Here is a 17,428-nt window from a genome sequence, read left to right as displayed (position 1 = left end):
TTTAGAAATACCATTCCAATTAGAATCAGACTTCCCTGTAGACAAATTTGAGAGGACAAACAAGACACGAGTATGATTATGGTTTTTAAAAATCCTACAGAAAATCACACATTAGAAGGAACCAACACAAAGACTTCCGGTTAATCACAATGCATTGCAGGAATTCAGGGGAGGCAGGCCTTGGAGGACTATTGGAAAGCAGTCACCTCCCTTGGGGGCCCAGGACCACTTCTCCCAACCCTTTGGAAGACTGGAGGTTTGTTGTAGAGAATGTGTGGATGGCTTTGTGACAGATCTAGAGAGAAGATGGGCAGGGGATGTGGTGTTCTAGAAACCCATGGTGTAGCTGTGCACATTTATGGCCATGAAAATGAATCAGAGCAGGTTGCCTCATTGCGCTGTGACTATGGGGGAGAGGGAAAATGAGGTTGTTTAGTGCATGTGATGGGGAGATAAGAAATACCAATTTTTCTGTAAGAAAGGAACCACTGAAGAAACAGCAAAGCGGTGACTTCTGATATGTAATAATACAAATGAGAAACCACAGCTGATGCAGTCAAGAGAGGGCCCCGGGGAGCAAGACTTCAGAACGCGAGACTCCAGAACAGGAAGTCGTGATCCAACTAAAACTGAATTTATCATCATCATCATCATCATCATCATCATCATCCTCTTAAAACACAGAGTCTTGCAATATAGCCTAGGCTAACATCAAATTCGAGATCCTCCTGCCTCAGCCTGCAGAGGCCTGGGATTACAGGGGTGTGTGGCTGTGGTATGGTACCTGAAATGTAAAGGTGGCATCTCAGGAATCCTTTTTCCCTGTTTTAGTCTGTGCCACAGCGCGGCAGAACGTGAAAAGAAGAAAAACAAATGACGGCTTCCAAAAATATTGATCTGGCCAAGTGTGATGGTGTGTACCTGTCACCCTGTCAGGAGGATTGCTGTGAACGTGAGGCAAGCCTGGGATACAATGTGAGTTTACCGTCAACCCGGATAAAATGCTAAATCCTCTCTCAAAAGTGCAAAACCAAACTGAAAGAGATGAAAATAAAGATCCTGTTCTGAACTCGGACCTAACTAGAGGTAGACCGAAGAGTAGGTTCTTTTGAGAATTTAAACCCTATTTCCTGTTTCGTTTTTCTTTGATTTTGTTTGCTAAAGGCCCCATTTAGTTCCATTTCATTCCTGTTAATAAGATCTGAAAATAATTGCCCAAATTTTCCGTTTTGTAAATTACGGCAGGAGAGAGTAGCTTAGGAAGCCTGCAGTCTAATCGTTTAGTATTATTGTGTTGTTTTTTTCCCGAGATAGGACCCATCCTCCAGACTACTTTTAAACTGTGTAGCCAGCCAAGCCTTCGATGTAAGATCCTGCCCCCGTTTTTGAGTGCTGGGCTTACAGGCCAGGGTCGCCATGTCTGGTTGGTAGTGCACAATTAACTGGAAATTCTTGGTGTAGCTGCAGTTAGCTGATGTGCATATACGATACTGCAGAGTGCCGGGCCAGTGTGACTCATGGAGTGGCTTTGGCACATCCCTTAACCATCTGTGCCACCTGAGCTTGCCTAGCTTTTCTCGCTTTCAGCGCTAAACAAATTTGATAATTAGCAGCAAAAATGGCTAGTCAGGAATTATGGCAGGTTGTTGGTTATCCTGCATTCAAAAACAATGTGTCCGAAGAAATTTCTGAACCTGTGCCGTGGATGAGGAAGCCGGGTGTTAGAGCTGGTGACGCTTCCGGCGCTGTGGTCACTGCCTAGAGCTCACAATCACCCTGTTTCAGTACAGGCGCTGGGATTACGGGTGTACCCACCACCCACCATACCCACCACCCACCATAGCTGGTATCTGGCCTGCTGGGCTTCCTCGGTGCCTGACTGACCCCAGGGGAGAGAAATCACCAGCTCCAGCCCACTCCATTTGCACAGACTTACCCAGTGGTAGAACCTCAAGCAGAGGGACACCTGGGGAGTTCCCAGCCCCAAATCCAGGCTCATTGGAAAACAGAGACCTACTCAGAGAACTCAGATCCTTCTCCCCACCCCACCCCCAGCCCGACTTGCATCACATCACCAAAGGCTGTTAACTGAACTCTTTCTTCCCTAGCATATCATGCTCCGCTGCCGGGGGAAACGCCACAGTTTAAAGAGACAGAGCAAGCAGAAGCAGGCGCGGCTGGGGTGTTCGAAATGACCGAGCTCAGTGAAAACACAACCATGGTTAATATGCGAAGGTCTTAAGAAGGCAGGACGCTGGAGCAGATGGCTGTGTGAGCAGAGCTATGGAAACCCGGAGGCCGAACCCAGGAAGCTGCAGAGGTCAAAACAGTGCAGCAGCAAGAAGCGGTGGCTTTGACGGCTTCATTAGTAACAGGTCACCACTGAGGACAGCATCCCTAAGCTTCAGGCTGTCTCGGCAGAAGCCTCAAAAATGGAAAAACAAACAGAACCATTGAAAATGCAGAACAGCGTATCCAAGACCCGAGAGAGAAAACGAACAGGGTAACATAATAGGATATTATAAGAAGAGCAAGAAAGGAAGGAAGGAGGGAGGAAGGAAGTGAAAGGAAGATGAAATAAAATAATAATATGACTGAGACCTTTCACCAATGAATGTTAGAGACCACACTGCAGATCCAGGAAGCCCCAGAAACACTCAGCTGGGTAAATACCCAAAAGCTACCCTGGGGCAGAAGAGAAAAGATAAAGAACCATTCCGAGGGGCTGGAGAGGTGGCTCAGTGGTTAAGAGCACTGTCTGCTCTTGCAGAAGACCCAGGTTTAGTTCTCAGCACCACATGGATGGGAGGTATGCACATCTGCCTGTTACTCCAGCTCCAGGGTCCACCACCTCCTCCTGGTCTTCACAGGCACCTACACACAAGCACACACACACACACACACACACACACACACACACACACACACACATACACATAAATAAAAAAAAATAAATTGGGGGCAGAGGCAGGGGAGATAAACTCTGAAGGCCGCCAGAGGAAAAACCTTGCCTGGAGGAGAGCAGAGAAAAGAATTACGCACATTAGGTTTCTCTTTAGAACCCACTCACGCAGGAGGAGAGTGGAGTGCCCAATGACACAGGCTGTAATCTCAACTCTTGAGAGGCTAACGCAGGAGGACAGGAGGATGGTAAACTGAGGCCAGCCAAGGCTGCATAGTGAGACCCCCAAAGTTGTAAGAGAAAATAACCACCCACCTGGGGTTGGGAACCCCATGGGGTTACCCTTCCAAAAATGAAGGCGAAATAAAGACTTCCTCACACAGATGACAATTGGTTGACAGCAGACCTTCCTTGTGGGAAATGTGAAAAAGATGCTCACTAGAGAGAAGAGAAAGTAACACTTGCCAGAGATCTGGATCTGTACGGAGGAGAAGAACATCAACGGAGGAGACAGTGAAAGTACAATGAAGATTGCTGATCTTTCTTTCTTTTTACTTTTGGCTTTTCAGGACAGGGTTTTCTGTGTAGTCCTGACCATCCTGGAACTCGCTCTGTAGACCAGGCTGACCTTGAACTCACAGAGATCCTCCTGCCTCTGCCTCCCAAGTGCTGGGATTAAAGGCGTGCACCACCACTGCCCAGCCGAAAGACTGTTTTTCTTATTCTTAATTGATCTAACAGATTATTTATTCTAAATAATAACAACTGTGTATGTGACTGTGTGTACTTGTGTCTTTCTATGATATACCTATCTGTCTGTCTGTCTGTCATCTGTATGCCTAGGCTTATGTAGACCATACTATGTAAAGTAAAGTGAATGGCCATTTTGGTTCAGCACAGGATGACAGAACATGGCTTGTTTTGCTAATATAAGGCATCTGTGAGATGGAAGGGTGTTATTCAAAAGTGCACTTAGATTTGTTTCAGTATGTCTTACAAATCATAGGCCAACCACTAGAAAAGGAAACCAGAATAAAGTATACTTGGCAACTGAGAAAGGAGGGCCAGAGAAGTCATAAAAAGCTCAGCTAAGACCACGAAAGTCAGAAGAGTAGCCAATAAAAATGGGAACGCAGAATAAGGACAAGAAGTAAAACACCATGACAAATACAGCAGATACTGATCCAGCTGTATCAGTCATCAATCTAAATGCCAATGGTCTTCACCCGGCTTCACTCAACCATTCTAACCAAGATCACAAGGAGGATCCATCCCTGAGCACAAGTGGGAAGTGCTTCCTGCACCATATACAGGTGTCTTGTTTTGTTTTGTTTTTTAAAGATTTATTTTATTTTTAATTATGTGTATGTTTCTGTGTGTGTGTGTGTGTGTGTGTGTGTGTGTGTGCAGATACCCTCAGAGGCCAGCAGAGGCCATTGGATCTACTGCAGCTGCAGTCACAAGCGATTGTGAGCCACCTGACGTGGGAGCTAGAAATTTAACTCTGGTTCTCTGCAAGAACCCTGAACTGCTGAGCCCATTCTCCAGGTTACCAGGCAGAAAGCGGGATCCCTCTCCTGGTTATGCAAATGATGCTAATAACTGCTGTAGTTCTTTGTCATTTCTGGAGACCCCCTTGAGATTTCTGCCTTGGGAAAGATAATATCAGCTCCCCTATGTCTGCACTTTGCTTCCTGTCAGAGTCTTCTGCAGGAGTTCACACGGTTGCCTTGTTACTCTTCAGGCTGTCTGATCCCACCTCGTCCCTCTTGGGTGAGGATGTTTTGCCTGACTTGTTGGATGCAATATTCACTTTAAGTGACAAACACTTCCAGATCTGCCACCTTAGAGAGCTGCCTCTGACACCAGACAGCTCTGCTGCAAGCCAGCCCGGTACATAGGTTTAATTACAGTTTTCTGCTGTTGTTCACTTAGCTGTTCGCAGTCTCAGAGGACCTCCAAAGCCGCAGTGTATGAAGGAGAAGGAGGATTAGGCCCGGTGCTCACGAAGAAAGCAAGACTGGAAGCCTGAGGAAGGAAGCTCTCAGCAGACACCAGGGGAAGCTTCTAACTTCAAAATCAGTACATTTCAGATACAGTCAGCTGCACTGATATACTAGAAAAATTACAGCGACATTGAATTTTTATCAATGATTGTTTAAAAATAATGCGTGATAGTGATTTTTTTAAATACAGGGTCTTGCTATATAGTTTGGGCTAGCCTCAAAAGAGATCCAGCCTCCTGGTTATTTCCTCCTTGGTATCTCGGAGACTTCCCTAGGGTCACTCTCATAGATTCCAGAGAGTTTCCACTGCACCAGATTTCTACATTGGCCCTCACATGTCCCCCACCCCTCCACCCCCAGGCCCCAATCCAGTCATCTCTCCCAATACTCTCTCCCTCCGTCCCTCCTTCCTGTCACCTCCTCACTGCACCCAGTCTGATCCCTCCTGTTCCCATCCCCACCCGTCCCCAGTCCACCCACAAAATCTATTCTATTTCCCCTTCCCAAGGAGGTCTATGCTTGCCCCTCGGGCCTTCCTTGATACTTAGCCTCTCTGGGTCTAAGGATTGTAGTGTGATTATTTTTTTTGCTTAACAGCTAATGTCCACTTATAAACGAGTACATACCGCATTTGCCTTTCTGGGTCTGGGTCACCTCACTCAGGATGGGAAAAAAAAAATCAATGAAATGATTCCTAATACAGATCGGTGCCTAGCCCAATTGTCATCAGAGGGGCATCATCCAGTAACTGATGGGAGCAGACGCGGGGACCCACAGCCAAACACTAGGCAGAGCCAGGGGAACCCCCGGAAGAAGAGGGGGAGGGGTAATTGTAGGAGCCTGAGGAATTGAGGCACCAGGAGGACACGGACCACAGAAGCTACTAAGCAGGGCTCACAGAGACCGAAGCGACAAGCACGGACTCAGTCTGGGTCGGTCTGCGTTAGGGCCTCTGCGTATACCTTATGGTTGTGTGTTATAGCTTGGTGTTCTTGCGGGACTCCCATCAGGGTGAGAATGGGTTGTCTCGGGCTCTTCTGTCTGAGCTTGGGACCCCTTTCCTCCCACTAGGTCGTCTTGTCCAGCCTTGATAGGAGGGTCTGTGCCTAGTCTTATGATAATTTGTTAGGCCATGTTTGACGGCTATCCCTGGAAGGCCTGATGTTTTTTTTTAGGGAAATGGAGGAGTGGACCTGGGGGAGAGTGGAAGGTGGGGGAAGGACTGAGAGGGGTGAAGGGTGGGGAAACTGTGGCTGGGATGTAATGTATGAGAAAAGAATAAAAGAAAAAAATAAAAAGAGGGAATTCAAAATTAAACCATCCAAAAAAAATCACTTAAAAGGTAAATTACTTAATTTAAAAAAAATTTTCCAGACAGGGTTTCTCTGTAGAACAGTCCTAGCTGTCTTGGAACTCATGTTATTGACCAGGCTGGCCTCGAACTCACAGAGATCCACCTGCCTCTGCCTCCCAAGCGCTGCAATTAAAGGTGTGTGCCATCACTGCCCGACTTATGTCAAATTTTTTAAAGTAAAAATTCACTTTTAAGGCTGTTCTTTTGGAATAAAAGGAGCATTCATAATGGTTCTCTACTTTTTGTAGGATGAGATCCCATGTAAGTTTAAAAATGTAGGTTGAGAGTGCATTTCCTATACCTCACCTGCTGGGCGTCATGGCTTGTCAACATGGGTGATGTGGGGACAGTTGTTCCTCTTCTATGGTGTGGCTGTTGGGACCTGTGGTCACGGCTTTGGGCACGGAGAGGACTGTACAGCACATCGGCAGCCCCAGAAAGATCTGTGGCGGTTACCCTTGATTGTCAACTTCTCGGGATTGAGAGTCACCACGGAAACAAACTGCTGAGCATGCCTGTGTTTCTAGATCACATTGACTGAGGTGAGAAGAGCTCTCCTAAGAGTGAGTGGGTGGCACCGTGGTGGCTTGCCCTCTTGGCCTGAACACAAAAAGGCAGCTGAGCATCAGCCTGTAGCTCTCTGCCCCCTGAGCGGCTGCAGCCGTCTCGAGCTCCTGCTGAGATGACCTCCTGCCGTGATGCACTGTATCCCTGCACCGGGAGCCATGTAAACCTGTCCTTAAGTTGTTTCTGTCGGATGTTTTGTTACAGCAGCAAGAAAAGCAACTAATACAAGATCCAAGTTCAAAATTCAAGCTATAGTTTCTACTGGGTGCATAATGCTTTCACACACAGTCATGAGGTTAAAAAAAAAATTCATCAGTCAAACCATTACTGATCCAGGACCACCTCTACATGTTCTGTGCTTTGTAAGGAATGGAGTGTGTTCCATACCAAGCTCTCTTAAAAGAAATAAATTTAAATTTTTATACATGCTATGTGTGACACAATATATTGAGACAAACATTTTTCAAATGAAAATATAATACATTCTTTTAAAAAATTAGATTCATGTAGTGTATTTTTATGTGTATGAGTGTGTGTTTGCACGAATGTATGTACCACCACATGTGTGCCTGGTGATCCTAGAGGCCAGAAGAAGGCACTGGATCCCCTGAAATGAGAATTCCAGACAGTTGTGAACCGCCATGTGGGTGCTAGGAACTGAACCCCAATCCTCTGCAAGAACAGCAAGTTCTCTCAATGGCGGAGCCATCTCTCTAGCCCAATGTAATACATTCTTAGATAATTAAGTCATTTTTATTTACCACAAAATCTAACCTGTAGTAACCAAGACCCTATTTTTGACAGCACAAACCCACACAAACCGTCAGTACCTTGGATCTACAACACAAAATATTTCAAGATCTAAGTTCTACTTATTCAAATCTTAGTAATTAAAATTCATTTCTACACTGGGGTAGTACAAGGCTGATACTGTAATCCCAGTACTCAGGAGGCTGAAGCAGGAGATCACGTGTTCAAGGCCAGCCTGTCTAAAACACAAAAGCAAACAAAAATTATCACAAAACTTTGAGGTAGCACTACATATTTTAATTACATTACATTAATTAATTAATTGGTGTATGTGTCTGTGTGCCATAGCATACCCGTGGAGGTCAGAGGATAACTCTCATGAGTGGGTTCTCACCTTTCACCATGTGGGTGCCTTTATCAAACTCAGACTTTCAGGCTTGGCTGAAAGTGTCTTTCCCCACTGAGCCCGCTCATGAGCCGCGGGTTGTTATTTATAAACAACATGCTATTATAAAGCTTTAATTTGTTCGGAATTGAAAGAAAATGTCTCTTCAGAAACTGAAGGCTGCTTTAATATTCTATTTCATGTTTTCACCAGCGGGGAGTCCTCTTTCTCAGGAGTCGCCAGATGTCTGCACACATCAGAATCACCTGGCTAGAGAATGCGGACTGCATGCTCTTTTCCCGAGACTCTTTGATGGGAATTCCATCAGGGGTTTGTGCTTCTGGTACCTGGAACACGCTCGAGAACCATTGCTCTCTGGGCTCAGGCACAGTTCCCTCCACGCGTGCCAACGGTGACTTGGACTGTTGACTTTCTTTGTAGGAAATCTTCCTGGTTCTAAAAATATCTGCAAGAGCAGTTCCACCTGCCATAATATTTAAGTCAGGGAATTTGTGCTAAGAGTCTCAGTGGTTGGCTTACTGTCCTGCGATTCTGAAATGGTGATGAGGTAACCACGCTCACCATCACCATCCACTAACACCAGCGGCTGTAACCATGGAAACAACATGTTTAGTTACACTACTAATTTTAGGTGGGTGGCTGCTTTCTACGTCCTAACACTTGGCCCTGCTGTGTTTTCCAGGTTGGCTGTCTAATGATGGCAGTGTCTGTTTTTTGAAGTATTTGTTTTCCTGCGTGCTTGGTGGGGTCCGTTTCTGGCCTTGAAGCTTGCTTTGGCCAACTAACACAGAAACATTTACTGGACTCATCATGAGTAACTAATAAATTAATGTAGGTGAAAGGAGTAGTTAATTAGTTCTAATCTTGGCAGGAAGGATCGTTAGTGTTTAATGAGAACGAATAATTTCATAAGACATGGAAATATATTGCCCCAAGCCAAATAGTTTATAACCATAGTATTGCAAATTACTACTTGAAATTAATGAGTGACATTTTCACATATTGTTAGACGGTCTATAATATGTTTTATGTTCTACCTCTAGGTCTAATAGCAGGTATCCGAGGGTCATGTAATCTCATTGTAAATTATTACAGCGGATCAGATGTGAACTTCGGTTGCACTATAAATTACTGTTCTTCTTTTCCTAAGTAGCTTCTTCAACTTCAGTTTAAATATTGCTTTTTCAGAGAAGCTTTCTTGGAGACTCAAGGTCCATCCATTCTCTCTCTGTGTGTGTGTGTGTGTGTGTGTGTGTGAGAGAGAGAGAGAGAGAGAGAGAGAGAGAGAGAGAGAGAGAGAGAGAGAGAGAGAGAGAGGGAGGGAGGGAGGAAGGGAGGGAGGGAGGGAGGGAAAGAGAAAGAGAGAGAGCGCGAGCGCTAAGGCTATTCCACATGCTAAGCGTTTACCACTGAGCTACATCCGCATCCTCTCAACATATCTCATGGTGCCTGGTCCTTACTCTTTGCTGGCATTTCCCGAAATTTGGAGGCATATATTTACTTGGTATGTTTACATGGTGACCATTTCTGTCACTCATGTCATGAAGGCCAAAAAACAACAGGAATTATTTAATGAGTAAAGACTGTAAGTGTGGAGGGCAGGAGGCACCCCCAAAGTTTCAGTTTTCCCTCCCAGCTATTAATCTGTCAGAGATCAGTTGGAGGCATCCGGTTAAATCAACTTGAAAGTGTTAACAGCCAGCATTGAAGGCCTCTTTAAAGTCAGGCCGCACAGCCTAATACTACTACAAAGGTTGACTTGAGAAAATATTTAATAAAAGCAAATACCAGCTAGCACCATTTACCTTTTTTTTTTTTTTTGTGTGTGTGTGTGTGTGTGCGTGTGTGTGTGTGTGCGTGTGTGTGTGTGTGTGTGTGTGTGTTTCGAGACAGGGTTTCTTTGTGTAGTCTTGGCTGTCCTGAAACTAGCTCTGTAGACCCTGCTAGCCTCTAACTCACAGAGACCCGCCTGCCTGTGCTGCCTGAATATAGGATTAAAAGCGTGCACCACCACCCAGAAACACTGTTTTCTTTTGATCTTCGTCTTGAACAAAGATCACCAATGGTTTTCCCCTCTTAGCTAACATAATGAAAAATTTAAAAATTCTTAGCAGGCTGAATTGGTGGTGAGCCCTCGGGAGGCAGAGGTAGATTTCTGTGAGTTCCAGACCAGCCTGGTCTACACAGTGAGGTCCAGGACAGCCAAGGCTACTTAGTGAGATTATCTCAAAACAAAACAAACAAAATCTTAGCTGTTATTCCAAAAATCGATTTATTTTCAAGTAGAGTAACTTGGACAAAATATGCACAGGCTCAGTCTGTAATGAAATGGAAACTCTTGCTTCTTACCCTACTTTAAAATTTCTTCCCATAAGGCATGGCTGTGTTATGAAACAGAGACATCGGTACCTACCTGACAAGTCCGTTTTCATCACCTTCATTTCTCTTCCTCCTTCCACCCTGCATAGTATTGACATTAGAAGTACAGGGGTTTGGGGAATTGAACCCACGACCTTGGTCAGGCTCAGCACTTACTCTGCCATTGAGTCTGAGAGCTGCCATTTTATCTTCCTTAAACAGCAGCCTCAAGCTTCCCATGCATCCCCTCTGCCCAACCCCCAGCCTTCAGATTGGTTCAGAGTCAAGTCCAAAGTCTGTATGGCGTCACATCACTTCAACCAACATTTCCAGTGTAGAATCCTCCAGTTCAAAGCATCCTTTCTACCACCAGACACATTTTCCTGACGATGTCCAGGGGGCTTTGTCTTCTCTTGTGGAGTTTGGCCTCCTCACTTATTTCTATATCCCAGAATCACCTGCCTTTAGGTAGCACTTCAGTTGTCTGTTCTCCATGGAGACTTCCAGAGCACCCAGGGGGGTGGGGGGAGACAGGACATTGTGGCATCACCACATTGTGTGACCTCTACTCTGTCTATGGTTATGCATATTAATGTTTACTTACACCCAATTTTCCTTACTTAAAAAAAAGGTTATTGAAAGTTTGGTTTATTTTTTTATCTCCCTCAAACACCTAGTGCAGTTCTAATGTTTCAGGATGCTATTACGTCAAAGGTAACTGGGTGGTTAATGCTGTCATTTAGTGATAAAGCACCATTCATTTCAGTACAAACTTGTTCAGTTTCTTCCGTGTTTGCATTGTTAAACACGGCTACATTTATTTGTTTGTTTATTGGTTTTTTTGAGACAGGATTTCTCTGTGTAACAGTCCGGGCTGTCCTGGAACTCACTCTGTAGCTCAGGCTGACTTCGAACTTACAGAGATCTGCTTGCCTCTGCCTCCCCAGTGCTGGGATTAAAGGCGGGCGCCACTGCCGCCCGGCTATGGCTCCTCTTAAAGTGTCAAGGAAGGGTAAACGTTGAGGGAGGACAGAATGTGGGTAATGGACACTGGAGTCATGAGAGACAATATAAAGCAAATTGATTTTCTAGTTCTAACTGTTATGGATTTTTCATTTTTGGTAGTGGATAAGTACATAAAAATAAATTGATAGTGAAACTGTAAAATCTTATGTGAAGCTCCAGGGCTTCGGAATGGTTGTTCTAACTGGATAAAAGTTCATTGAGATGGATAGACTTTGGGTCTGTTTAATTTCACTGCATGTTTTACATTTGCAGCGTCCATATAATAAAATTTTAATAAAAAAGCAGAATTCTGAAAATAAGTAGGTATATTCCTCTCTTTATCCTCCAAAATGCTGTTTGCTAAGACAACTTATTTCTTTATAATTTATGTTGGATATGAACAAATTGTCTTATGGATTAGATACTAACAGAAGCATAAATGTTGATTTTAGGCCCATCATCCAAGATGGCATTTAAAATCATTTCATATAAAATATGTACAAGTCAGAAACAAAAAGGAATTTATTTTAGTGATATGAAAACTTCAGAGTTCTTTTGAACCTAATCTGTCAAATGCTAGAAAAACAAATGAATTAAATCCTTAATTTTTTTATTAATTGTGTGTGTAAAAATTGCCACCTAATACAATAGAACTTTTAAAATTGTGTCTTACATGGGTCCAGAAACAGTAAGCAGTTTAGCCTTTAGAGATTAAAAAGACATTTAGTCCAGGCATGATAACACACTTTAGAGGCAGAGGCAGGTGGATCTCTATGAGTTCAAGGCCAGCCTGGTCTACAGAGTGAGTTCCAGGACTGTCAAGGCTACATGGTAAAATCCTATCTCAAACCCTTCTTTTCCAAAAAAAGGAGACTCAGGTTTAAACTTTATCCTTATAGAAGATATATGACATAACTGAATTCTTTCAACTCTTACATTGTGGTATATCTTGGTGTGTAGTGCTAAATTTTCTTGTGTTTATGTTATATTTCAGTAAAATTATCTAAACCAAAAGTGGCCAATGCAAGGAATCAGCATACATCCTCTCAAAATGGCTTTCTGCCCCAGCCCTCACCTTCTACTTAAAAGTAGGTATGAATTCCCAGTGATGCTGAGATGCATCTATGAAAACAAATATTACTAACATAAGTCTCTTTATTGATTAGTTCCCCCCATGTATTTCCTAATCTCTTTCTCACACTTTTCCCCCACCCCTAGCCCAAATACCCAACACTTAGGGTTTTGTTTGTTTGTTTATAGTTCGAAGATACAGCTTTTCTAAAACATCACTAGCTCTCCATCCCACCTACCTCACTGAGCTTTATTTTTTATACAAAGGTCCCTGTACCCAGGTAAAATGTTAAAACAAAGTCAAATTTACATGTTTTTTTCCTTGCTTATCTTTTTTTTCCTTTTTAATTCTTAGACCCATCCATAAACCTAATAAAGGAAAGTATTTCTTCCTTTTTAAAGTATTTTGTGACTTAACTCCTGTTTTCTTTCTTTAAGTCCTTAACAGCCCCAGAATGGTGTGTCTGGGTCTCTGAACACTGTCTGTGAAGGCATCCTGGCTATGGGGCCTCTGAGAACAGAGTAGGCAATTCTGCTAGTCCTTGTGCATTCGGGACTTCCTGAGGCTGGCACCAGGACCCCCCTTCTGCCTCCAGTGTCTCTCACAGCATCAATGCTGTCCATCCATCCATGCTGTCACCTTGGCTTTGGCTCTGTCTTTGTGTTACCCTTCCCAAGCACCAGTTACATGTTTCCCACCATCAGCTGAAATGGGACATCTTGTTAATCAAATTAAACCCAACATCCTTAGCACTGACCTTATCCAAGTCCTATCCTGCTTATCTGGACTTGACAGACGCCTTGCCACCTCTACAGAAGACCAGAACAAACACCTCTCCTGGAGACACCCATGCCACACTCTGCTGCCTGGTGCTCCTTCTCTCTTAATCACCAATGTGTGGCCTTTGCTCAAAACAGCCTTTGTATCGATTAACATTCAAACTTCCAAACTGAACTTCAAGATCTTCTACCAGAAGACACCACGATGACATTGGCAGGACACAGATGTGCCTCTATGGCCAAATGAGGCAAACAGCAGGATAGTCAACCCAGTCAGTGCCGGAGTATTCCAGACATTCTCATGAGGCCAACTGGACACAAGCATTGTACTGGCTTTTGTCTGCAGAGGCCATGGTAACTGATCCCAGGACTGGGTTGATGGATCAGTGGATAAAGAGATTGCTTTGCAAGTGTGAGGAGCAGAACCTTCTAGAAGCCAGATGGGCATGTAGCCTCCTGCAGCCTCAGCACTCAGGAGGCAGAGACAAGTATCCTTTGAGCAGACTGGTTAGTTAGCTAGAGTATCAGGAATGTGTGATTGGGGTTCAGTGAGGGGTTCTGCCTAAATAAATAAAGAGGAAAGAGATCAAAGATGCCTGAGATCACAGGCTTCTTCATGCTTATATATATACAGGTCCATTCCCACACACATGCCCCCCCCACACACACATATGAGAGTAAGACTCTGTCTTTGTTTTTATTTATTAGTAAATATTTAAGCTCTCTATACCATGCCAACCCAGTAATTTTAAATGTTATATAGAAAGAAGTATTAAATGGAAATCTGACAGATTCTCCTTTAAAAAATACACTACCAGACAACTATTTCCAAGTGCCTTTTGCTTGTGAGACTTAGCAAGACTCTGTTAGTTGGTCAAACTCACACACAAATTCTTAAACTCTAAGTTCCTCGGGGAATCACAGGGTCAGGCGGGTACTTACTAACCATTAAGAGAGAAATTTAAAAATGTTTCTTTTCCATTTTTCCCTATGTGTGTTGTGCATCTGTGTGGGCACGCATGTGCAGGCATACATGCAAGTGTGTGTGTGTGTGTGTGTGTGTGTGTGTGTGTGTGTGTGTGTGTGCTGGGGGAAGCCTGAAGTCAGTGTTGGGAATCATTTTAGATCACCCGTCCACCTTGCTCATTGAGTCTAGGTCTCTCAGTCCAACCCAGAGCTCACTGACATGGCCATCTAGTCTGAAGCCAGCATTTCTGGGGGACCCTGGGGGCCTGGGGGGCCCTGGGGGTCTAGACTGCAGTCCTCAGCTTGTGCATTGAACACTTTAACTGCTGAGCTGTCCTCCTGGCACGACACCTTAGACATGATTGGCCAAAGAAAACCATTCTGTTTGCCTCCTGGTTACTTAACTCTCCTTCCCACCAGTCCTCAGGAACGTCGGTCAATGAGGAGTTGGCAGAAACTATCAAAATGCTTTCGGCTTTGTCTAGTGCACATAAGCCTCACACACTCACGTTGTGTGTTATTTCAAGGTTTCACTCATCTGAGAGAGCTACCTTTGCCTGTCGGGGGTTCTACACACGCACATACGACACCGGATTTAGCTTTTCCATTGCGCAGCTCCTGATGAATACACTGAGTCCATTGCTGATACCAAAGCTCATCATTCAGCTTTTGAAACAGTGAACCATAAAAGGGCCATCTCACTCATTGATAGCTGCCTCGGGCTTTCTGGTTTTATTCCACCAACCTACTGAATGTAGGAATGAGTGACTAGAAGTCTTTTGTTTTGACTTTTTTTTGCCATTGTATTATTTATATATATATATATATATATATATATTTTTTACAAAAGTTTATTACAATGTACAACAGGCTCCGGGATAACACTTCATTCTAACTATAGGTGGCAAGGATGTTATAGTAGGGAATCCAGATGTTTAACAGGCTCCAGGGTAACACTTCATTCTAGCTGTAGGTGGTAAAGATGTTATGGCAGGGAATCCAGATGTTTAAATAGGAATGGAAGAGGGCCACCATCATCTCAGATATGAGGAACAGCTTACTTTTTGCCAGATTTCTTAATTCCACCTGTGGCCAGGGGTCCCTTGCCCGAGGCCTTGGCTTTTAGCTCCTCCAGTTTCTTCTGCTCCTCCTTCTGTTTCTGCTTGAAAGCCTCATCTTCCTCGTCCATCTCCTTGGCCTGCTTCTTGGGCTGTTTCAGGGGCTTCTTTTTGCCACCTTCGCGGCCCGACATGGCGCCTACAGACAGCCCCTTCACCAGACCTTGTTTTGATTTCTTGAGGGTAGGTTCATTTTATTTCAACCTCTAATGCTCTCTTAGCATGCCCTCTAGCCCTGCTATGTGCCTCCTTGAGCACAGGAGATTATAGTTGCCTGTCTCCTTTACCTTCTCAGAGGAGCCGGCCTGCTAGGCCAGGACCTTGAGGCTCTGCCACAGCGCATGTGTTTTTAGAAGATGCGTAGAACTCTAAAGTAGGATCTGAAACGGTCATTCTGTTTGCAACTAACAATTGCTTGTGTATTTATTATGTTTTAATAATGTAAAAAAGGCCTCTAACCCACTGTGCAGCACACATATTAGGACCCCAACATCCTAAATCTCTCTCCCCTTGTTCTCCTGATGCTTGCGTTGACTACATTCTTTCTCCCTCCCATTCCATATGGTCTCCTTGCACCTATATGCTTTGTTGGAGGGCTTTTTCTGTTTCAACTGGGCTTCGCCACCACCCACCTTTCCGTGCCAGTGAGTTATTGTTTAAAAACAGTTTGAGCATAAGTTTTTTTCTGGAACTTGCAACATAGAACTCATGAGGCTAAGCTTCACAGGAAATGAAAGACATACTCTCTTTCCACATGAATTTAACTGATCTGGGAGCATTTGCAGATGGTCCACGCGATGTCCACACACATCCCTTCTTCTCTTGCAGAAATTGTTACCAGAACTGGGTTCTTGGGTCCAAAAATTGGAAACATGAGACTGGATCCAGAAGGGCAGAGACAAAGCCTTTACTATGACATCATCCAGCGCCAGATGGAAGACCAGGCTCTGACCAAGAGCAAATCAGGCTGCAGTGAGTGCCCAGAACAATGGAAAGGGGGAAGCTAAAACTGGAAGCGTGGGAATCCCGGACCTTTATGTAAATAAGGATTCTAACTTGTCTAGTGTCCCATCCTGATTGGTCAGTGTGTTACTTGGCTCCATTGCTCATTGGTTTGCTCAAACCACAAAGAGAAGGCAGGTTTCCAGGACACCAACTCTTGCCTGCGTCTGTGATTGGACGGGTTTACATCTGTTGCATTTTAAAAATGGCGCTATTGGATCCTCACTTATGTTCTTGTCTGGATTGCTGTCCAAGCTAAGTAGGTATGATCACTGTGGAACCCTTTCCCTCTTGTTCTGTCCTCCGTCTTTTGGGTGACTCTCTTAAAAAGTGGGGGCTTAGGACTCGTCTCCGAGACAGGCCTTTTAATCACATACTCTATGTTAACATTGCCTCGGTTTGTGGCATTTTCTCACTACTGCCAAGCTGAAGGGTTGGATCTAAAGACGGTAGAGTGACGGCTGTAACAGACACTCTCAACCGACCCCAGGCTCACAGTCTTACCTGAAGTACGTAGCACATATTCCACACTATAGAGATTCTGGGTAATCCACTCGGCGAACAATTATGTTCATCCCCCAAATGTAGGGCGTCAACTTTGACCCTTTATAAATGAAGGATGGAAGCTGATAAGAAAAATACTGTTCTCATTCAGTCGGTTAGAGTTTTATATTGCCTTTTTGAGAGATTTTTGTTACAAATTAGCCTCAGGTGTCCAAAGTCATGATTTTAACAGCCCTTTATTTTGGATTCGTCTCATTCTTCCAAGTGTCTCTTAACAGCTCCTTGAAACCACATCCTAAATAAATTACTTGCTGATATAAACAAACAAACAAACAAATAAATAAGATGGTATCGTGAAGGGGGAAGCTTTACTCTTTCTTGAACTGCGCCTTACCCCTGACCCAGCCTTTTCTGGTCTATGTTCAAGGAAGTTGAACAACAGCATGAAACTCCTTCCTCCTAATTCACTAAGGGAACCTTAGAAAATACAGCTTGATGACTGATGTCAAGGAAGGCAAATACACACACACCGTGTTGGATCCTCCGAGGGGGGCGCTCAAGGCTACATGAACCAGCTGACTAAATCAACATGGCAACCTTTATATCCTTTCCAACACCAAGCTAATTAGTCACTGTTTA

At 44.2% G+C, this 17,428-nt stretch overlaps 1 protein-coding gene across 1 annotated transcript; it reads right to left on the bottom strand.

Annotated features, from left to right (window-relative positions):
* Positions 1-15,002: 15,002 nt before the first annotated feature.
* LOC114693954 (translation machinery-associated protein 7-like) lies at positions 15,003-15,444 on the bottom strand. Its single transcript, XM_037205615.1, has one exon. It carries the CDS (start codon positions 15,415-15,417, stop codon positions 15,223-15,225), a length of 195 nt encoding a protein of 64 aa, XP_037061510.1. The 5' UTR covers positions 15,418-15,444; the 3' UTR covers positions 15,003-15,222.
* Between the last annotated feature and the right edge of the window lie 1,984 nt (positions 15,445-17,428).

The sequence above is a fragment of the Peromyscus leucopus genome, chromosome 5 (genome assembly GCF_004664715.2).
Source record: "Peromyscus leucopus breed LL Stock chromosome 5, UCI_PerLeu_2.1, whole genome shotgun sequence".
NCBI lineage: Eukaryota > Metazoa > Chordata > Mammalia > Rodentia > Cricetidae > Peromyscus > Peromyscus leucopus.
The sequence above is the reverse complement of the archived record's forward strand: the minus strand, read 5'-3'. Positions and strand labels throughout refer to the sequence as shown.